This window comes from Oculina patagonica, chromosome 2 (genome assembly GCF_052425735.1).
Source record: "Oculina patagonica isolate OP01 chromosome 2, crgOcupat, whole genome shotgun sequence".
NCBI classification, from domain to species: domain Eukaryota; kingdom Metazoa; phylum Cnidaria; class Anthozoa; order Scleractinia; family Oculinidae; genus Oculina; species Oculina patagonica.
This window is the reverse complement of record NC_135759.1, coordinates 15,773,484-15,796,545: the sequence shown is the minus strand read 5'-3', so window position 1 is coordinate 15,796,545 and position 23,062 is coordinate 15,773,484. Positions and strand designations below refer to the sequence as shown.

Genomic DNA, 23,062 nt, shown 5'->3' with positions numbered 1-23,062 from the left:
ATTTTTGACAGAAATTGTACCCCTTTCATATACCTTTAACTGAAAAAAGGTACCCCTTTGATATACCTAAGAGACATGGCGTGGACTTAAAATAGCACGTTTTCTTGTCATTTTTACGTAACGCTTAATAAATTAAAATAATACAGCCATAAATTGCGTCTGTTCGAAATATTTTAATTAAAGGCCCTTATAAATAGCCAAATGACAGATTTCCATACCCTTTCATATACTTAAACTCGTGAAATACCTACCCTTTTATATACCTGAAGCCTGAAAAAGGTACCCCTTTCGGGCGGAGCCTCCCCGTATAGGCCGTTATAGGGAGTACCCCCCCCCCCCGGGGCCTCTAGTGTGCCGCCTCAAAGGGGAGGGCCCTCCAGGGTAGGTGAGGAGGGAAGGGAGGGAGGGTGTAGTAATAGGTCGATGTACCTAAACAAATCTACTCACAATGACTCTGCAAGCAAGAGAGCATCTGCTCTAGGTCAAACCTGGATAAATACTCATTGTATAGCCAGTTTTGGCGGGAACTGTGGCATATATGCGGCGCTACTGCGCGCGCCCTGTATTTTTCCCATCACCCCCTACGGTCAATAAGGTCGGTCAAGCTTGTCCTTCGTGACGCACATTTGGTGGAAGAGTCGTGTTTTGTCCGGGAAAGCGTTTTCCTGCTGCAAACAGAGTTGAAAAATTAAAGCCGCTTACAGGGTACGGCTAAAGGAATATGGCTTTTCGCTTTGTCCAAGAAATGCGGTTAGCTAGAGGCAAAACTTGAGGTTAGTACAGACATACAATGTAATGGCTTTGACCATGCAGTGACCATGTGTCCAAATTTCTGATTACTAAGCTTAATACGCCGAGACAAACACTGCTCTCTTTAAACGAACAATGGGAACCGAATGAACAAGTAAGCTGGAGCCTTAGTATAAAGTTAAGCTTAAATTACATGCATGGGGTATAACGGACCTATATTGTATTATCGTGCCGTTTTGTTCAATGTTGTTGTCAGTGTGTTGTGCATGGGACGTTCCATTTTTTTATTCCCCCCTCCCCCTAAGAGTGGCAGGCCGGAAATCCGAACCCTCACCTTTGAAAAAATGTTAGAAGGGACCAAATTTTGTTGGCTGCTTTAAAAAAAAAAATCCAACCCCCCCCCCCCCCTTGGCAAAAACGTGTCATCCCAAGCAGGGAGGGGGACGCGGTGCGGATAAAAATGGAGTGTCCCTCAGTTCCTCAAGTTCAAAAGTTCAAGCTTTGGCGATACAGTGGAACCCCGATATAACGATCTTCGATATAACGATATTCCCGATATAACAATGAATATTTGTGTCCCTGGAAAAAGTTACAGTAAAATGTATGGGACGGAACCCCGGTATAATGATCTTCGATATAACAATATTCCTAATATAACAATGAGAATTTAGGGGACCGAACTCAAAATCTTTTCTGATATAACGATATTATCAGTACACAGTCACAATTTATCATCGTACAGCTTTGTACGATGATATGCGAATTCAAAATGATACCGTGTTCTAAGCCTCTTTATCAAAATTATTCTCCTTATCCTGCTTTAATATGCAGTAAAAATAACTTGTTAGGTTTACCCCGATATAACGATATTTTCAGTTATTTTACAGCCATATCATTATATCGGAAGTTTTTGATATAACGATTCCTCGATATAGCGATATAATTTTACTGCTCTCTTGGCATATCGTTATATCGGGGTTCCACTGTATATTTAAAAGCTTGTAAACCTACATGTATTTAACATTTCATTCACCTCCACCAACATAGTGTGTTTCTGTTTCTGCTGGCTTCTTGCCAGCAGAGCACAAAAATTTAGTTGCCGATGGTATAAGGACAGAAAATCGATTATGACCTGATTAACGTCAAAATTCCCTCCATGGTAGGGGTATGGATTTTTTCTGGAAGCACATAATTTCAAACGTGGTCATCATGCAAACTTTAAGTGACACTTGCAGCCCCAACCCAAATAACAGCTGCAAAAATAAAGGAGATTTCCCTACCTAGCTATGTTCTCTCAGGGCTGCAAATAACAGTTGGTCATCGGACATTGGCCGACCAAAATTTGCTTATGTCCGACGATATCCCAAGTGTGGCCAGACATGATGTTTGGAAAACATCATGTCTGGCCCAGCTCACAACGAGTCTCTCGTAGCTCAGTTGGTTAGAGCGCCCAACCGGTATCTGGGAGGTCATGGGTTCGATTCCCGTCGGGGACTTAGAATTTTTCTTTGTCCCATGCTTGAGTCATGTTGAACATTCATGTTCATTATTTATTTCCGAGCTTAAAAATTTACCATCTTTATTATTTACTACAAACTTGATGAATTCGACATTGCTGATCCTAGCAGTATGCAGGACGCGTGTCACTTATCAACCTAGTAAAATGGCCCAGCTCACAAGTTACGAGTTTCTCGTAGCTCAGTTGGTTAGAGCGCCCAACCGTTATCTGGGAGGCCATGGGTTCGATTCCCATCGGGGACTCAGAATTTTTCTTTGTCCCATGCTCGAGTCATGTTGAACACTTCATCTTCATTATTTATTAACGAGCTTAAAATTATTTACCATCTTTATTATTTACTACAAACTTGATGTATTCAACATTGCTGATCCTAGCAGTATGCAGGACGCGTGTCACTTATCAACCAAGTAAAATGGCCCAGCTCACAATGAGTCTCTCGTAGCTCAGTTGGTTAGAGCGCCCAACCGGTATCTCGGAGGCCATGGGTTCGATTCCCGTCGGGGACTCAGAATTTTTCTTTGTCCCATGCTCGAGTCATGTTGAACACTTCATCTTCAATTTTTTAATTGTAAAACATTTTACCGCAACAATGAATAAAAATCTATCTGACCACAATTTTTTGTCCGACCAAGATGGTGTCTTAGTTGGACATATTTCCTTTGAAGCTAAAAAAATTATTTGCAGCCATGTTCTCTCCAGTCACAAGGAGGGACTGTCTAATAATAATTATTAATTAATAATTTTATTTGCACACTCTTCTCTACAGTATATTTTGCATAATGGAACAAAGGACAGGAGATTTGGGGACATATATATGATATTTTCTGCATCACTGTAAAAGGTGAGTACAGCTACCCTTTTTTTTTGAGCAAGCTCTGTAAGGGATTGGGAGCCTCAGACTTTCGGATATCTGTATTTAAAAGGTTGATGCAAAATGCTGATCTGTGGAGATCAATGATAACATCTTAGCAATTAGAGGTACATGTACATGTCGCTCAATGTTTACATGTACCACTCACATGAAAAAACTAGTTCCAGAGAGCTAAGTTTTGGATTTTCAAGAAAACTGATATAAGCACAATATTTTTGCTCTATTTCAGAATTTAAAAGAAGGCAACTAAAAGATTTTAGGTAGTTAGGCTTGTTAATATTATGTAATATAACTAGAAATGTAGGTACTCAGAGAAACAGCTCTAATTCTATAGAGGCCTTACAACTCTTGCACCCATTGCGTGCCTATGTCTTACAGTAAGTGGTCAAGTGAAGAAATGAAATTGACTCCGCTCACTACAACTTGAAATTTTCCGGGTTAAAAATGAAATGACCTATGATGTATGGGGCAGTTAACAATAAAGTTGGCTTTACAGAAATAATTTTTACAAAAAAGGGGCTTCATATGTTGGTCAGAACTATTTCCACTCAAGGTGCCCTGGTAAATACAGTGTCTGAACTAGAGTGGGATTGGGCGATTCCAGAAAATATCCGTACCATACCATGGACGGCTTCCATATTTTAGCCCCCCTTGCCTTCGGAAATTCCAAAATGTGTTATCCCCCATGCCTTCAGAATTCCATAATCATTAACCCCCCCTCCCGTTCAGATTTTTCATTTTTTCGTCAATTTATTGTTTAAACAATAAACAATTTATTGTTCAATTTATTGTTTAAACATTTCTTTGTAATTTTGCAGTTCAAATAAATTTTGTTGTTGTTGTTGTTGTTGTTAAGCTCTTTAGAATTCCCGTCAGGGTTCGCAAATACGCCCAATGTGGCGTATTTTACATCAAATTATTTCAAATGACTCGATCTGTACATGGAGACAGTCATTGTGACTCAAGAGATTGTGGGATGAAAATGTAAAAAAATAAGACTTTTCTCCTTACCCTTGTTCACCAGATACATGTACAACCTACATTAACTTTACATTGCCCCAAACTGGTGCAGAACATTAAAATAAGAATATCGTGTGATGCACATGTGTAAACTCGGAAGATAATACGATCGAGTGCACTGACATATCCGCCATCTTGAATTTGAGCCTTCAGGGTCAGCAGTCGCTCCCAACCCACGTGCTTCAAAATGGCGTCTCGAAGCGTAGCAAAAGAGTTTCCCACTCCACTGAATGGACTAAATATTTGTGGATCCGCTTTGACAAGAAAACAAAGAGCGAATGAAGAAGTTCATCAATGTTAAGGCCTCTGAAGCTTGATGTAGAACCCACATTTTAGCGATTATTTTTTGTAAATGAACGCAAACACTTGCCTGATCGATCGATACTTGTCTTGTATCCTGCTTCCGCGACATGGTCATCAGTTCGTGCTTTATTTGCAAATTGGTAGTCCACAAAATAAGCATTTTCAAGGAATACACTCTTGTTTTCTCCTCTGGAAATCCAAGATCTGGAACTCCCTCATGCCTTTGGAATTCCAATCGTAAGTATCCCCCCATGCCTTCGGAATTCCAGTTCAAAGAACCCCCCCTTGCCCTCGGATTTCCAAAAAGCCGTCCGTGGTATGGTACGGATATTTTCTGGAATTGCCCATTGCATGATTGGCACAGCTCAAGCAAATGTACGTCCCCTTTAAACTTGTCTTATGGGTCATTGTGGCACACTCTAAATAATGTTGATACAGGACAATCAACGCTGTGGCCTGATAGTGCCGGGCTAAACAAGCTTACCAAGCCACCTGGCCAAGCAACTTCTATTGTTTTGAGTTACAACTTTGCTATGAGAAAAGTCATACAATGAATTTCCTTTCTCTCTTAAAATTGCTTTTTCAAGGCTGCTGCCTGTTGGGCGCCTGGTTGTCTGAGGTGCCCACTGTAGGTTAATTACGAGTGCAGGTGACTAAATTTTTGTCCAAGGAGGCTGCATGAGCACCTTACCTCTCCCAGCAAATGTCTTCAGTTTCCTTTTAACATTGTTCCATTAGCATAAAGATAAAACGGTATAACCAATAATGTGGAAATATTAAAATTGTTCACATTTGAGACATTTAAACTTTATGTAGATCAAATACATACCGGGTAACATACCCTTGCAAAATTTAGCAACTTCAGAAACCATTCATTTTCAAGTGTTCAGGACTGGGCCTATTATTCCCAAATATGGATTAATGGGTGACTCCAGAAAATACCCTACCATGGGGCATCAACATTTTAACCCCCCCCCCCCCTTTGCCTTCAGAAATTCCAAATTGCCTTATCCCCCATGCCCTCGGAATTCCATGATCGTTAACCCCCCTGCCCGTTTGTATTTTCCTTTTTTTCGTCAAGTCCTTTAGAATTCCTGGCAGGGTTCACAAATACATTATTGTATGACCAAATTGGCGTATTTTACATCAAGTTATTTCAAATGCCTTGATTTCTGTAACAGAAGGAGTCATTATGACTGATGAAAATGCAAAAAAAAGTGTTTTCTCCTTACCCTTGTTCAACAGAAACAAATTTAAATTAAATTTGCATTGTCCCAAACTCGTACAGAATATTAAAGTAAGAATTTCATGTGATGAATGTGTGTACACCGGGAGATACATGTATTACGATCGAGGATGGTCAACAACATTGACGTATCTGCCATCTTGAATTTGAGCCTTCAAGGTCAGCAGTTGCTCCCAATTGCACCTGCTTCAACATGGCGTCTAGAATTGTGCCAAAAGAGTTTCGCACTCCACTGAATGGGCTATTTTGTGGATCTGCTTTGATGAGAAAATAAAATAGAGTGAATGAAGAAATTTATCAGCGTCGAGGCCTCTAAAGCTCGATGTAAACTGTACAACCCACATTTTATCAGTTTTGTTCTGGAAGTGGGGGCTTAAGGCGGCTACTTTGTCTGACATTTTTAGTTTATTTGGTCAGGGAAATTTTATTTTTATCAGGAAAAAGTCAGACAATTTTGAAAGGTTATGTCTGTGGCAACCATTGTAGTAGTGACTGCAGGTTAACCAAGGCACTTGCCTTGATAAAAATTTTGATTTTATTAATTTTTTTTTGTTCTGGTAAAATATAGTATTACTAGTAAGAAAGATTTTATGATCGAAGTGTTCCTATTTTTGATATTGCCTCAGTTAGATTATTCGTCTGGCTACAGCAAAAGCGGAAATAAGGTGCCATTACGTCTCCGTGCCGGTTTAAATGTGTACCTCAAATTTTGAGGTTATTAAGCATTCATATATTCAAGCTATTGTTTTAACTCATTGCTTATTCATTCCGATCTATTTGCCGACAAGCCGGCATGCCTCCGAAGATCGTGAAAAGCGCAAAGTCTTTGATGTAGGTGAGATGTATTTCTTTTGTTAACAGACTGAATAAAATCTCCTGGGAATCTGCTTCACTGATTTTATTTTCTATGCCTCTTTTAATGCGTGGAATGATTGATTAACTTAAAAACCGCAAACTTTTTTAAAGCCAGTGCCGGGAGTGGACGTACGGGCGTAAAGCAAGCTCCGTTATAATTTCTGTTAACCGCATGTAAATATCTTCGATGCAACCAAAGCGAAAAATCGTTTAAAAAGGAATAACACTTAGAAATAAAACAGAACTCTTTAATCACTATAAACTTGCCTTGGTTTCTGAGATATTTTTTTTCAAGGAAATAATTGAAAAGCGATGTTATTGTGCCGGCCGGGTTTGTATACGCCATGACACGTGTAAGCTAATAAACAAAGCCAGGAAAGTGTTGAAACGCGACTTCGAAGTCAATAACCGGTCCTTCAGTGGCTATTTTTATTTTGTGTTTCTATGGCTATAATTTTTACTCTTCCTTGTGTAAAATATTTTCTTTGATTCAAATCTGGTCGGTTTTCATCGATCGATCGGCCGCGCCGACCATGATTTTTGCGTGACTACAGTGACATTCAGGTGAGTGACATTGAACAAGACACGGCACGCCATTGGTCGGCTCCGCACAATTGAAACCATTCGACCGCGCCGCCGCAGCAAAATTTCAGCTGTGATTTTGTTTGTTTACAACAGAGATTGCGAATAAGAACTCGATTGTGCGCTTAGAAAGCTAGAATAAAATTTCAGCAACAAAACGAAGAGTTTAAATTTATACAAAGTGATCTGGGCATAAAACATGCGTCGGAATGTGGCTACCTGCAGGGTTACGCATAATTAACTCAGTAAATTGAGACCGCCGCTCCGCGCTCGGAGGAAACAAAACTAATTTTGCCTCCAACGATCAAAACAACTTGTTCAAGATCTCTTTTTAAAGCTCTCAACACGCTCTTTACTAATATATAAAGATAAAAGCTAAAAATACAGTGCGAAAGACTTAAATCTACAAAATGTCTGCAGTGGTTATCAGACGTTCAATCACACTTCAAGAACAAAAGGATACGTCCACAACTCCGTTCGCTCAAGGTAGGTTAATTGCGCTATTGTTCCGTCTTTTGAAGTCACTTGGGCGGCTCCTTCCAAAATATCTCACCTTTTTAGAAACGAATAAAACCGAAGTTGTGCGACACTTTTTCGGTAGCTGCCGAAACTTATACCCAAAGGAATAAATGGAGCCTTCAGGCTACAATTTCCAGCGGTATTGCCCATTTCAGAAAGACACATTTAAACCGGCGCGGAGAAGTAATGCCAAATAATTATCCTGATGCCTACACCAACTTAAATGCATCACCAACTTAAATGCATGTCGCAATTAACTTCATTAGTAGAACACTTTTTTTCATGGTTGCCGCCACTTTTTGTGTTGAATTTTGTAGGTTTTTATTTATTTGCACTGTTTTAATTGGTTTGACAATTTTAAGGTGCATTCTTAGTCATTGAACCATAACAAGCAAAACGTTTTTATCATAAAAAGTATGCGCTAGAAAACTTTGCTTTTTCCTGCCTAGATAGTCAGTTTGAATAAAATTATTATTTTTTTGTTACTTCATTTATTTTGTAAGCAACTCATACAACCCTCCAAGTTTACTTTTTTCCTTAGTGGCCATTTGGCCACCAACTACTCAAGTTTTGGTCGCCAGTGAAAAATTTTAGTCACCAAATTAAGCTAATGCTTTCAATCATTCCTCTCAATTTTAGTCGCCAGGCTGGCGACCTTGGTTCAAATTTAGTCGCCAGCTCCAAAATTTTAGTCGCCATGGCGACTAAAATGGTCTTAACTTGGAGGGTTGAACTCATATGATAAGTGTAGGAATTGGGAATTTTTTTCACAACTAAATTTTTCTGTTTAAAAATAGACGAGTAACCATGCAGGGTAAGACATTGTAAAATATTAAAAAGCGATCTCTGGTTAAAAATATGATGAAAACGAGCTTTCGACTACCAGTCTGTAGTCTTTGACAAGTAATGAATAAAAAGCGCGAACGTTAAAATATATACTATAAAAAGTGTGAAAAAACAAAATTATAATAAAAACAATAAAAATGTTTGTGTGCGGGTAAAAATGCTAATGAAAGGTTCAAAATAAAATTGTCTTGGTAATTGTTTCGCGTTATTGTTAGCATGGTTCGTAATTGCTGTGTGCCAGGATTCCAAAGTTTTTCTAACGCGAAAATTTCCTTTATCAATCACACGCGCACTGTCAAAATCGATGGAATGGTCGTTCAACCAGGCATGTGAGGCGATGTTAGAACCTTTTTTAAAGGTTTTTTTGTTTCTAATATGTTCTTTTTTTCTTGTTTTTAAACATCTTCCCGTCTCGCCGATGTAACTCCACGGGCAGTCGGCGCATGGTATCTTATAGATGACATTTGTTTGTAGGTCCGCCCGAGGTCTTGCTTTCGGGGAAACAAACTCTTGTTGTAATGTCTTAAGCGGTCTGCTTGTGGTTTGGATTCCATTGTTTCTTAGAAGCCTCGAGAGAGGTTCAGTTAGGCCTTTGATGTAAGGTAAAACCACATGGCCACAATGTGAGTCTGAAGGATCAGCCCATCTGAAAAACATTACTACCAATTCTTCTGGAGATGGTGCGATTGCCAGAGGTGGTTTCTTCTTCAGAATGTTAGATATGACCGATTGTGGGTAGCTGTTCGATTTCAGAGCATCAGTCTTTTTTCTGGTCTTTTTCTGTCGACTGGTTATGAAACAAAAATCATCCAGATGTTAAAATTCATGGTTTTTTTTGCAATAGGCCCCTTACCTTCTGAAGTGGGTCCTTGCAAAATGTCTTTAAATTTTGACAACTGGTTCATGCAATGAAATTCACAGAGGGCATGCAAACTGTGTTCAGCCATCTGAGTGGAAATGAATCTCACCAACATATGAAGCCCTCTTTTTTTGTACAACATTACTGTAGATTGAGTGAACTTTATTGTTAACTGCCCCTTAAATTATAGATCATTTTTTACGACTGAATTTTTTTTTCACTCGGACAATTCCAAGTTGTAGTGAGCATGTTCAATTTCAGATCTTCACTAGACTGTTTCCTGCTAGACATAGGCATGCAATGCGTGCAAGAGTTATAAGGCCTCTAGAGAATTACAGTCCGTTGAGCTGTTTCTCTGATTATCTATACATTTCTAGTAATATCATGTAATACTAACATGCCTAACTACCTATAAGAAAGATCTTTAAGTTGCCTTCTTTTAAATTATCATTATATGACTAAGAATCTATAATAGTGCAAAAATATTGTACTCTTTAATTTTTTTTTAAAATAAACCAACACTTGGTTTTTTCAATAATATCATTTTCTGCCTTGCCTTCTTTATTTTGTATTCAAAATATTATTGACAGATGGCTCTGCATTAAATTATGTCTATAGCGAAATGATTTAAACACATGAGTTTAAAATAAATAAAAGCAAAAAGGAAAGGAAAGAATTTACAATGGACGGGTTAGGGGACTTGAACTCGTGGCCTTTCAGCCTGCTCTTGATTAGCAGGCATGGTGCCGACACATTGAGCTAAATGACTAAGTTCTGGGTACAAAGTCGTGCCAAACTTTCGCCAACGTGTTGAAGAGATTCTTTCTTTTTCTCTTTCTGTTTTGGATGCATCGAACTGAGTGAAATGAACTGAAGTGCAGAAAGTTTAAAATGATTTGTTCTGGCAAATATTAATTTGTCAGTTTGCAACCAAAAAAAAATTGCCAAAATCCACAAAGCTGCAAAATTTTACAGCTTATATTGATTTAGCTGTTTGGGTTTGTTGTTATCAATTCTTCCATTGCAAGGTTATTTGAATAGCACCTCTGCATACACTATCCTATGACATCGGATAGATTGTTGCAGGCATGCCTGAGCTCTGGCAGTAAAAAGTTACGCATAAGATTGTTAGGTGATAATAAAACATTTTGCTCACACAAATCAATCATTTATTCTGAGAGGGCGATTTCTGGCTTATTGTGAATGCAGTATCAGTTTATGATGTTTCTTAAAAAGATTGCAAATCGATTTCTGTGCAATTTTGTCCATGATGTTTTCACTCTCTCATTGTTAACCATTTGGGTAATCTTTAGTGTAATCAACATCTTGTTTATTCTTTCCTTATTAAAATATATGAGATAGGGGGGGGGGGCTGGTGGGATTTGAGGGGGGCCATCTGAAAAAATTTGGCTTCAAAGGGGGGGCCACAGTGCTCGAAATTAACTTTTAGGTCTGGTCTTCCACAGGACGAGTAGGCTTAGAATTTACTCGTACCAGGAGCAAAGCTACTGGTCACTCTTTACATTTTTCCCACGTGTAATGCAATAAGTAATTTGCGCCTGCAGGTAAATACACGCTAAACCATGATGAAATAATTAAACGCAACCATAAAATATGCATCTTTTTAGTAAGAATTTATACAACAATTTCTTCTCCATTACACGTAAGAGCTGCAACGACATAATCATTTGGCCTCGTGTGCCTTTAAGCAGTTTGAAAGTTATTTGTTCCGATCGTCAGGGAATACTGCGTGTTTTTCCATTTGGAAATTCCCTGCAAAACTTGCAAAACATTTTGTTTTATTTTCCATCAATCTGGAGCCATTTGTACCTTTCTTCCCACGATTCCCTAAACTTCCGTCGGAGCTGCAGCAGGCATTGAAGGTGTTGCGTTGATTTCTTGATCTTGCTTTCCTCCAAAGAAAGAACTCAGTGAACTTTGAACTGGCTTTCGTTTGGACATTTCGACAAATTGTATTTTGGAAGAAACTACAGATGCGACCAAGATCTAATCAAGTTGAGCAAACACGAAAAGCCGCCATATTGCATCCCACGATGCATTTCATTTCGAGTAGAACCCAGACTTTTACCTGCCAAGAGATCGCTAGAACGCCTAGCATTTTTTGATCGTCGTTTCGAAACATTCGTTTTCGGAAATTCTTCGTTTGCTTCGACACTTTTAGTCCTTTTAGTACGAGACAAAGGCAATTATTTGTCGGAGAACTGTAACTTTACTCGTCCAGAGGACTAGTGGCAAAAAAATCTACTCGTTTTGGGCAATTTTCACTCGTTTTAGACGAGTGGACGACCGTTAAGTTCGAGCACTGGGCCAGTCAAAAAAATATGGTCTGTAAGGGGGGGGGGGGGGGGGTCACTTAATATATTGTACTTTTAAGTACTTTGTTATGTACCAAACGCCATTAACTCAACCCAACAGCTTATTGGTTACAAACGCAGACAACCCATACTAACAGACGACATCCACAATAAACAGTTGAGGGGATGCCAGCTATTTGGGATGTGTTTTTTGTACACTGATACATTCTTTATTCACAAGGCTCGATATATTTTAATTTCACTTGATTATTTGGGGGGGGGGGGGCATCGAAAAAAAATTTAGATTTTGAGGGGGGGGCAGGTAAAAATTTTCGATGAAGAAGGGGGGGTCATTATATATAACAGTGACTATCTATCAAATCCCACCAGCCCCCCCTACCCCATAAAAAAATGAACGGTCCCTAAGTAGGGAGAATTAATATTTACATGGAAATCAAATCACAGTTTCAAGGCAGCTCAAATGTGCTTCTTTTTCCTTTCCATGCTTCTGAGCTTGACACGTCAAAGGACGGGACACACTAGGCGACAAATCGCAGGGACAGGTATCTACAACTGTACAACAAGTCGCTTTGTGTGTACTGCTTCAAAACAGGCTGCTGCGACAAGGCGCTTGACACTCAGTGAATTTAATTTGGAACAGTGGGAATGTGAACTGGTTTCCAATTAAGTATGGCAAAAATACATGATGCTCTGTCATTGGTTAATTTATATTTTGTCGCAGAAGTGTGCCGTGACAAGGCTTCTTTCACTCATTTTGTTGCTTCAAACAGTCGCAGGAAATCAAACTGGTTTGAATCATGCAACAAAATTCTGTCGCAGCAACAAAGATTGTCGCAAAAATGCACCATGTCACACGAGGCAACATGTTGCAGCAACTTGTCGCTGCGACCTGTTGCAGCAACTCGTTGCCTGTGTGTCCTGACTTTAAGGTTCACTTGATGTAATAATTTTTAGGAGTTTTAAATTTGTGCTTTCATAATACAAGACTCACCCAGGCCATGACCTTGTTACTTGGGGAATAAAATAAGTGTATTCTACTAAGTAATTTTTTTCATTTTAATTGATATAATTTGCTTTTTCTTTTAGGTGAAGATAATCCAAGGGGATTGAATGGAGTCATCAGCAAGTCAAGGAAAGCAGACTGTAGTAAAATGTGTCAAACTTGCTTAGCTTAGTGATCTAGAAAATGTCTATAAACTAAATAGTCGCTAAAACTGGAGAAACCAAATCACTGAATTTAGTTGTCACTACAAATAGTAACCTTGAGGGTTTTTGCCGAGAGCAGTCAAGTTGTTTTAAAAGTTAGTTTCTTCCACCTTTTTGATTAATTTCAAAATAAAAGCCTAGTAGAAACAGTCTTTTGGTGGGAAAATATTCATGCTTTGAAAAGGGACAGAGTAAAAAGCCGAAAAAAAAACTAAGTCTTTTGGCGGGAAAATTGTCCATGGGAAAAAAAAGTCTGCGCTTTTGAATGGTGTCTGGTTTTGAGTCAAAAATATACTAAGTCTTTTGGCGGGAAAAATCTTGTACTGTGCAAACGGTTTTGTCCCATCCAAAGTCCAAGTATATGTTTGATTTCGGACTAGACTCTGTTCAAAATCGCAGATTTTTTTTTTCTTTTTGGCAACCCTACCTAGTCAAAATATAGTAAAAGAGATAGCCTACATTTCTCCTAGTTACCAGGCCCCTTTTAAAAGCGCGAATTTTTTAATATTTGTTTATTCAACAAAGTGAAAAAGACAATAAAATAATAGAAACAATAGAACTCGTGAAACATTTTATTGATTGTTTTGTTTTAATTTAAATGCAAACTATTTACAACACTCAAGTACAAGACTGTTCAAATTATTCACGTCTGAATATCATGACAAACAAGCAAGTATCGAATTTGGTTTCTTCAAACAGCTGAAAAGTAGTCAAGAAAAATAAAATCAAGTTCTGGTAGAGCATTAAGAAGGTTCATCCTTGTTAAACACTTTAAACGTAGAATTCAAGATCAACTAACAAACTTTGCGAGGTTATCGGCATTCCAAATGTGTTGCAAACATGGCGTGAAACAATGTTTGTACGAGAATTGGTTGACAAATTATATTGGTAAAAAATTAATTACTGAAATATTCGCTGCTGTAAAGTTTACAGATTGAATATGTCGGAAATCAAACTGGAATTATTTGACATCAAATTCCGATATAAACTTTGTGTTTCGCGCCATGTTTACACCTTGAACGAAATAGCGAAAAAAACCGCAACCAGGTATGAACAAATAAACCAGAAACAATATGTTAACTAAGCTAAGTCACTGATAGAAGTAATTTTCCAATGATTGTTGTAAAGTAAACATGGTAGAAAATAAAGTTGAACGAATCACTGGCGCTACACAATTTCATATTTGGCGCTACACAATTTCATACTGGCGCTACACAATTTCATATTTGTTAGCTTTGCTATTTAGTGTTACCCTCATTTTAAATAAAGTCTTTATTATTATTATTATTATTATTATTATTATTATTATTATTATTATTATTATTATTATTATTATGCCAATATGATGTAATTAAAACTGCGAGAATTTTGTGTACGGTTTTGGAACTAAATCCTAGACATGTTTCTTGCCACAGTCATTGGAAAACTGACGTTGTTTTTAGTTCTATTTATCTATCTGAGCGCACCAAAGTTTGTTATTTTGAAAACAATTAATATAAACCAATCTGGGTGCGATTTTTTAATTTCCTTTTTGTGATTGGCAGCGGATTGAGTGCCCTTTGTTCCCTAGTCATACTTTATTGCCTAAAACGAGTTGAATATTTTTAGATCTTAAGAGCAGTAAATGTTCGCTTTTTCTTTGCAAGTTTTCGAAGAGTGCGGCAAATTAGAAGGTGGGATGTGTCGAGAAAATTTTCACCGAAAAAATTAAAAACAACTATTCGCTATAGAATTAACAGCTTACAACTTGTGTTGTTACTGAGTTCTTGAAGAGTCCTTGTCTTCTGTCCTGATTGTGATCCATATCTGCAAGCATTGTTAAAAGCACTGAAAGAGAACACAGAAGTACGCGTCAATAAGTAAAAGGATGAAAACAAAGTGGCTAAAACTATGAATCTCCAAGTGCATTTCATTAAGTTGTGTTGGACCCAGGGGCGTAACCAGACCTTTGCCATAGACGAGGCAAGAGCTTGCTATAGGGGGTCCTGGGGGCCTGCCTTTCAGACAATTTTGAAATCTAGAAGCTATGAATCTCTTTCAGAGACATTTTTCATAAGGTATTTTCTTGAGAAAAATCAATCTTGTTCAGCTGGGGATTATTTTCCCAACAAAACATTTTGTTTTTAATTTTGGGTAAAAATTTAGACGAGGCAAGTGCCTTGTCTTGTCTCTTGCTAGTTACGACCCTGGTTGGACCCCAGTGTAGTTCTGGCCCTCTCTCTGTCACACTACGCCACGCTCTCGGGCGTTGCGTGACACAGAGGTGATCATGAGAGCTGCACTAGTTGGACTCCGATCGAGCTAGAAATAGACAATGTTTAGAAGTACAGTTACATTAATAAAACATGTGTGCATGTAGTTCGCGAATGTATGCCTTGCAAATGAGTAATGCACCTATCATTGTTAAGCCGCTGGGGAGGGGGGGGGGGAGGCCGGGCATAGGCAGGGGATTTGACAGCAATTGTTTGCCCGTAGTGGGGACTTTTGACCGTTTTAATGGACTTTCCTACAACATTTTATTGAAGTTTAGTGACTATTGAACATCCACAAATGCCCTGGGGTTGGGCATTTGAACAGAAAGTCTCAGCTATAAAGTTCAAATGCCCGGTCTATGCCCGGCTTCCCCCCTACCCCAGCGACTTAACATTGATAGGTGCATAAGCTTCTGCAAAGTGTATTTGGGATATTTCGTCGAGAGATCTTCGGATTTTCTTCAGGAATTTTTCGGCAAACCTCAGAATTCTAATTAAGAGAATTTCATCTTTTAGATATGTATTCATCAATTTTCGGAAAGTAATCGGAAACGTTCGGAAGACCTTCAGGACTCTTCGTTTAGTTTGCACTTAAAAACCAGAGCTTTCCAAAATTGTGTTTGTTTTAAAATTTCAAATCCACTGTAAAAAATCTTACATTTTTCAAATTTCCTAGTTTCCTAGGGACCTCAGAAAGATGCAAATTATTTTTAGAAAAGATATTGGGCTAAATTATGTACTTGTACGGAGCTTGCATTATAATTAATTTGTGTTAACCCTCGCTAATTATGATTTTTCTAAATCCAAGCAAAGAAGTTCAATAAAATATTGAAAAAAGTTCACTGCTCTTTTGTTTTTTTTAAAATAATAAGTAAAAAATCCGGCGAGTCGTTTTCTTCAACTATATCAGCTCTTGAATCCTATTTTATTGTGCGCCTTCGTGTTTAAAATCTCTGGACTTGGGGTGATTTTTCTTGGCGCTAAGAAATCATATTTGCATAATAATGTGAAACCATCATGGCGGCCGTCGTGAACGAGGCCCAATGATTTCAAGGTCGCCTCAAAAAGTATTCCTCTGGGAATTAAATTTTTGGAGTAAGAAATAGCAAACCAATATTGCAGCTCATGTTCAAATACTCGGTTCACAGGAAGTTCACAAGAATTGACCAAATGATTCTCAAAACACAAATATTTGACTTAAAGTTTTCCCCTCCAATATTGCCCCGCCGGCCTGGTACAAACTGACTTGGAAGACATTCATGCAAGGCAAGTTTCCTATGATCTTTGAATTACAATGTGCGCAAAAAACACTCGATTATTTCTAATTTATTCTTTTGAAAACAAGTATAAGTAGCCTATTAAGACCTGTACGGATTTTGAATTTCCTCGAATTTCATCTCAGCGATCATATTGGAACTGGCCTGTAGTCTAATATAACAAGTAGGTTTCCTGTGGCTTACTTTCGCCCAGTTCTACATTATTGGTGAATTCTTGTTATCTTGCCTTGACAACTGAGATGTTTCTTTGATAGTATCTTCACCTGAAACAGAAAAAAAAAAGAAATATTGGTATATGAGGCAAGACCATCATACTACTACAACAATTCCAGTCCTAAAAACTTCCTTTCCATTGGCGGGGCAAGCAACGTATGAGCGCAAATTGAACTAAGAAAATTTACCCTACAATAAAGACTACTATAAATCCCAGAATTTGGTTATCAACTAGGTTGTTTAGCAGATGACAGAGAAATAAATTCTCGTTTTAATGCATTATGCAGAGCGCCATTGTACAGTTAGTATAAGATCTTTATAACAGAATGGTTTAAATGTCAGACAAACTCGGATGCAAATGGAATAACGTGGAAGCAAACAAGCGAGGAAGAGCAAAGCTTTTCCTGAGAAGGTTCCTTGCCTTTCCTGGAAAGGTGTCTCGCCAAATTTCAAGTCCTCCTTTACGCGGAGTATTCAAATGCAAGCAGTATTGATTCCTTTTCCCCAAAAAGCTCAAACTCGCCCGCAATGTTCCACAAGTTAAACTCTTACCTTGTTTTGCAGTTGTCGGTCCACGTCAGGACATTAAGTTTCCGTCTTAAATGATGTTTCTGGAGATTTGTCAACAAAAGTCTTCCCTTCTTCGAAGCAGTTGAACAGTGCCGACCACGAGGAACAGAAGAGTAAAATGCAAATAAGAAAATCACACCTCAAGTTTGCACGTGCAAACTGCAGTTTGGCGTGGTTCCTGGGTGAATAAATTAAAGGACAGCAGCCCCAGCCTCTTTTCGCTTTTTTTTTAATCAGAAATTCCAATTATATCCAAGCGAATTATTCAGAACATAATTCGCTGAATGGCAGGGAACCTAGGGTATATAATTATAAGGATTTGTATGGAATTTTTTCACTTGATTGACAACCCTAACTTGTTCCTAGGGATGATTTCTTTCTTTCCCTTTCCCTGGAGCGGAAAGAAGCGAGAGCCTGGGAACAAGATTACTGTATAAGAAAATGGCAATTTACAGCCTAAAGCATGGACCTTCCAAGTTGGCACAAGAAAACGAAGGGCTCTGGGGACACAGTGTGCAGTCATGTGTCAGTCATGATGTGCAGTCATGATGTTTCAAAAGAATGTATGAGAAAGTCGTTACGTTTATTTTTTGACTCCGTTTAGGAATTCTTTGTTCCAAACAGCCCAAAAAAATCGAATTAATTCAAAAACATCCTATGTCCCCAGAGCCCCTCGTTTTCTCGTGCCAAGGCCCAACCGGCTAAGAGAAACGAAAGGGCTATGGGGACGAGAATGAGACTAAAGTATAAGGATATTGGCCATTTTGGTCTTGGGACAAAAAAAGGAAAATATACCATTTATGGCGGGCGTCGGGGCGGTGTTACATATGTGAGAACGCCTTGCTTCGTGTAATCCCCCTCCTCCACGCTCTTAGCATCTATGAAAAGTCGCTATAATCCCCCCTTCCCGTTCCGCCCCAAAACTCTTCTGATAATAAACTTCCCCGTCTATAACGAAAAAACGTGCTTTTCATTTGATATCACTAAAATATGTCCAAAGACGTTCGATGTTCACTTTAGCTTTGTTTTGTGTTTCAAGCTGATGGTTATGTTATACAGTATTTTTATGCGTAAGATCCCTTTCAAGTAACCTGTTTTCAGTTTAAAAGCAAAATATTTTCCGAGAGTAACTCCTCTCCCATCCCAAAAACAAAAACAAGCCATCCGAGGCTTATATAGTAAATTTAAGGCATCGACACGACAAGTGTTTATTGGAAATCCTGAAGGCCACCGGCTGAGAAGAATCTACCATGCTTTTACTGAAATAACAATTTGAGAAATTGCACTTTTATAAAGCTACAAAATATTTAGTTTAGTAGCAAGTAAGTACAATCTTTTATGTTTAAAAGATATTTTATTGTGATTCGAAGATTTGCAATATTAATTAAAAAAAGATTAATTAACCCCTTCTTTTAAACTGATTCAATTACAATACTGAAATTAGAATATCAAAAATCTTTTTTTTAATAAATTAAACTATTTTGCAAGAATGGCAGCAGAAAAATACGATGTACTTTGTTTCCGTTGAAGTTACAGAAAAAAAGCAAGTACCAAGTCTTGGGCATGCTTAGGGCTTTCCACAAGTTCCTCCAAATTTTTCAAAAAGTTGCTCGAAAGTTCTGAAAAAGGTGTTCGAAAGTTGCTCCAAAAATAAAAGTAAAGTTGCTCGAAAGCTGCCCCCAAAAAATCCAAAATGCTGCTTTATATCAAGAAATGTTATCCGAATATATGCTAATTTCCCTTTGAAGGTGATTTCTTAGCAGTTTCATGTAATTTCACCACATGTGTAAATAGCAATTTAAGGCAAACACTTCACTGGGGAAAATCGTGAAGGTATCGAGGACGTGATGTTTAATTTGCTGACTAATTTTGTAAAGTTTTAATGCGGAATGAGTCGAAAGTCGAAAAGTCCTTCGGATGTTCCTCAAAAATACTTCGGCTACCTTCGTTAATCTTCGGAAACGTTCGTTTGGGCTTCGGACAACACCCGGATTATCTTCGGAGATCTTCGGTCAAGAAATTGCTCAAAATGCAACAAGTTGCTCGAAAGGAGAAAAGTTGCTTGAAATATGAAAAGTTGCCAAAATGTTGCCGAGCAACTTGTGGAAAGACCTAGGCATGCTGTGCTAAAATCAATTTTTTGATTGAGTGTCGTAACCACAAAACCAAAGTAATCTGACCAATCACAGTAGACACTCACAATCCAGTGAAGAGTAACCGTCAAGAAGCGCGGGAAAACGTGCGCGAGCAAGTCATGATTGGTTCTGGCTTTACTTCTGATTGATTGAGAAAGTGGCGCGAGTTTTTAAGAAACAATCACAACGCATAGAAATGCAAAACCTCATGCAAGTGTCATCGCTCTAATACAGAGAGAAAAAATTCCAGCGCTTCAAACAGCTTGCAGGTCTAGCGAAGTTCACTAAACACCTCATCACGAGAACTATTAACGGGTCTTGGAAGTCTTGCTTGGACGATTTCTCTTCTTTCGTTTAGCTCCCTTCACAAATCCATGTTTGAAAGTCATGTTCATCAACTGACTCAGTTTCATCGGAGTGGGAACAACCTGGGTGATAAAATAAAGACACGAAGAATTAATACGGATATCGATAAAGAATACGAGGACCAGAGCAGCTTGTGAATGCCTGAAGAAAGAAGTTGTGTTTGGGTTGTTTTAAGTGTTAGCGGAACATTTTTATTGATTAAAACTCATGCACTACACGCTCTAACAATCAGTAGTGCAGCAGCTCTTGTCAGCCTGTAGTTTTACTGGTCCTCTTGTGTAGCAGTTGCTATTGTTTGCGGTTCTATTGTTATTTCGAAGGATATAGCGAGCTTATCATATGAGACCTAACGAGTGCTGCTAATCGACCCCTAACAATAATAAAATCCAACAAATTGATTGTTTGAAACAAATCAGGAGAAAAACCAAACCAATTGTGACTTGGCTTTCTCTCGTTTTCCCGCGCTTGGCGCCGGTTGCATATTTTCCCGCGCTTGGTGCCGGTTGCGCTGCACGTTTTGACGTCGGATACTGATTAGTACATTACTTTATTTGCATTTGTTGTGATTGGCTAAATGTGATTTTTACGACAGTGCGAAACCGATGTGAGGTGTCTGATGCAAGTAACGATGAGATAAAAAAAGCTTTGGTCACATTCTTACTGTTCTTTTTAAAAAATAAGAACTTAATATTACCTCTGGTTCTGACTGTGCCGTCCGTCGTGATGCTGCCAGACAATCTGGGCACTTGATCGAAACTTTATCTTCAGTGCACTCAGCAGCGGAGTAAACATGACCTGTATGGAGTAAAAAAAGGGAAGCACTTAATTAACTGATAATACCCGATTCCCTCTATAGCGCGCGCCTGCAGGAAATCACGGTAGTTGTATTCATCAAACCCTGCGCGAGACTCAGCAACGATGCGGGTTGCTGTAGGGTTTGATGAATACAACTACCGTGATTCCCTGCAGGCGCGCGCTATAGAGGGAATCGGGTATTGATAAATGCCAATAATTTTAACTGCAACATATTTACTAGGCCCAGGTCCCAGCCGTGCGCGGATCATGGTCTCATCGAAGTAGTCATGATTGGATACTGGGCCTACATCCTTATTGACAGCTGACGTAATAATGTTTGTATGCTTGTCAATGACGCGACACTCAAGATGCCAACAGACTAGCTATATTTTAAGGCATAGGATAACTGAAAATATATAAGAAGAATTATTGCCTTAATTCGTATTAACAACGTCGAAGGTAGCTATCAGATCAGGTTTTATAATGTACCTTTACTGCATTTGTACCAGGGTCCTTGTGTGAGGTTCTTTGTTTTGACAATCATGCCTTTCAACTCTGAACCACAGTCAGCCACCTCGACTTCCTTGGAAAGCCCGTGTGACTGTTTGATTCTGTTGATATCAGCCATGAAATCTTTCCTCTTCTTATGAGCTGAAAAGAAGCAAGCATCTGTTAGACTAGAACCGTAAGCAGATTAACTTAGCTTTAGTAAAAGAACAGATGTCTTCCTTTTGTCGAGACATTCTGACATTCAGCTTATGTGTCTCTAATCAATCTCATCCCCAGGGCCCGCGGCACTCTAATTACTCTCTGATTCATAGAGCTTTTTCCCATGACGTCACGACAGCCATATTGGTGTTTCAAAATAATGAAACGGCGGCCATGTTGGTGTACCAAGCCAATCCTGTAGGATTTGAAGTTCTTTCTTATGTAAACGCTTCTTTTCGTTCCATTTTTTTTTTTTTGCATAAATGCTGGCCACGTAAATGAAAACGCTCTATGTTTCTTGCGCGCAACAATGTATGCGCGTGAAGAGAGATAATCATTTATCTCAGACTAGCATTCACTACACTTTATTGCCACACTAATAAACAGTGCTCAGAAGCCATCGTATGACAAGTTCCCAGGCAAATTGTATTTTAAAAACATAAAATAGTGGTAAGAACTTCAATCAGACGAGGTCATGATCGTGTAAATATCGTTGCTGCAGCAATATCGCGTCGCGTCAATGGCGGGATTCCTCGTGTAACATGGATTTGAAATCGCATTTAAATACCACTTCACTTTTAAACTTTTACTTAGAAAGTAACCATTTATGTACTTACGGAGTGCTTCTCCTGAATCCAGCGCAGTTCTTATAGAGTCTACACTGCTCGCATCTTCAGAACCAAGACTGACTGATTTGGATTCCAGCGCAGTCATCAAACCTTTGAAGCAGACAAGAAGCTTTGTCCTTGACAACTCTTCCTGGAATTCCTCGAGTTCCTGCTCACTGAAGCAATCCCGTCTTCTCATTATCCGCGCTGTGAGAATATTTATCTTGTCATATAGCTCACGGCTTGTTTCATTTGTGATCTTGTGCTTCGTAATCAGATTTCCAAGAATCTTTAAGAAAGTAACTTGGTTTTGACACTTGTTGACTTCTTCAGATGTAAGGCGACCGCCTGTGATAGATTGATCTATTTCTTCTAGCACTTCCTTTTGAATTCCTTTGATTTCTCGCAGTTCTTGGCGAATCCTCTGTATTTGTGTCATACTTGCAACGTCAGAGAGGAACGTTCGACGCTTAACAGCTTCCAAATCAGCAAGGATTTTCTTAATGACATTGCCATACCTGCGAGCGTATAAAATTGGAGTGTTGCACTCTGGGCATCGCTTGTGCTTGATTTCAACATCTTCACGCTCATCTTCATTTCCTACATAAGCGTCATCCATATACCTGTCCAACATCTTAACTTCAGACACATGACCACAGTCAATCAGTTCCACGAACATTGCTCCGGGCTCACTCTCGCTGAACTCCTCCTCGTCACAAACTCGGCACAACTTCGGGCAAACTTCGCTACATATTCCAACACACGGATGGCCGCACGGTAACTGCTTCGGGCATGGCTCGTCGCACCTCTTTCGGTTACAGATCTCTCCACAAGGCTCCGTGCATTTCTGATGTGGACACTGCCATGTGCATTCATTTGTACACGGTTGGCAAAGATGTCCACAGTTCCGTCTGCATTGCTGATGGTCGCAGTAGTTACTGCAGGGTTCTGAACAAGGAGGGCAGGTACGAACACAGGCGTCTTTACAGGTATGGCCACAGAACAGTGTGCGGCCGCATGGAGACAGGCACGGCAAATGGAGGCGTCCCTCTTGACATCGATTGCAGTAGCCTGTTGAGCATCATACAACAAAATAGTATTAACTTAGCCATGAGTTGACTGTTTTTAAATTATAATGTCGTTTTGGGGTCCAATGATTTATGACTGACCCACCTCAACAGCGAACTTATGCCAAACACTCGTGCGCAATATTCTTTTAAGTACGA

At 39.0% G+C, this 23,062-nt stretch overlaps 1 protein-coding gene, 1 long non-coding RNA gene and 1 other non-coding gene across 3 annotated transcripts in view; 2 read left to right on the top strand and 1 right to left on the bottom strand.

Moving 5' to 3' along the window:
* Positions 1–586: 586 nt before the first annotated feature.
* LOC144643241 (uncharacterized) lies at positions 587–12,876 on the top strand. The gene is made up of 3 exons (XR_013568873.1): positions 587–773; positions 3,036–3,110; positions 12,793–12,876. It is a non-coding gene; the product is annotated as an uncharacterized LOC144643241 (long non-coding RNA).
* On the top strand, positions 2,437–2,511 carry Trnan-guu (transfer RNA asparagine (anticodon GUU)). The gene has a single exon. It is a non-coding gene; the product is annotated as a tRNA-Asn (tRNA).
* A 5,513-nt stretch (positions 12,877–18,389) lies between the features above and the next one.
* The window catches only part of LOC144643173 (NFX1-type zinc finger-containing protein 1-like), a 39,028-nt gene continuing 34,355 nt past the window's right edge, over positions 18,390–23,062 (bottom strand). Inside the window, exons 17-20 of the mRNA XM_078502341.1 lie at positions 21,846–22,907; positions 21,010–21,171; positions 20,420–20,520; positions 18,390–19,787 (exon numbers count right to left, since the gene is read on the bottom strand). Coding sequence (XP_078358467.1) covers positions 19,668–19,787; positions 20,420–20,520; positions 21,010–21,171; positions 21,846–22,907 — 1,445 coding nt within the window. The 3' untranslated portion in view covers positions 18,390–19,667. The remainder of the gene's footprint in view (positions 19,788–20,419; positions 20,521–21,009; positions 21,172–21,845; positions 22,908–23,062) is intronic.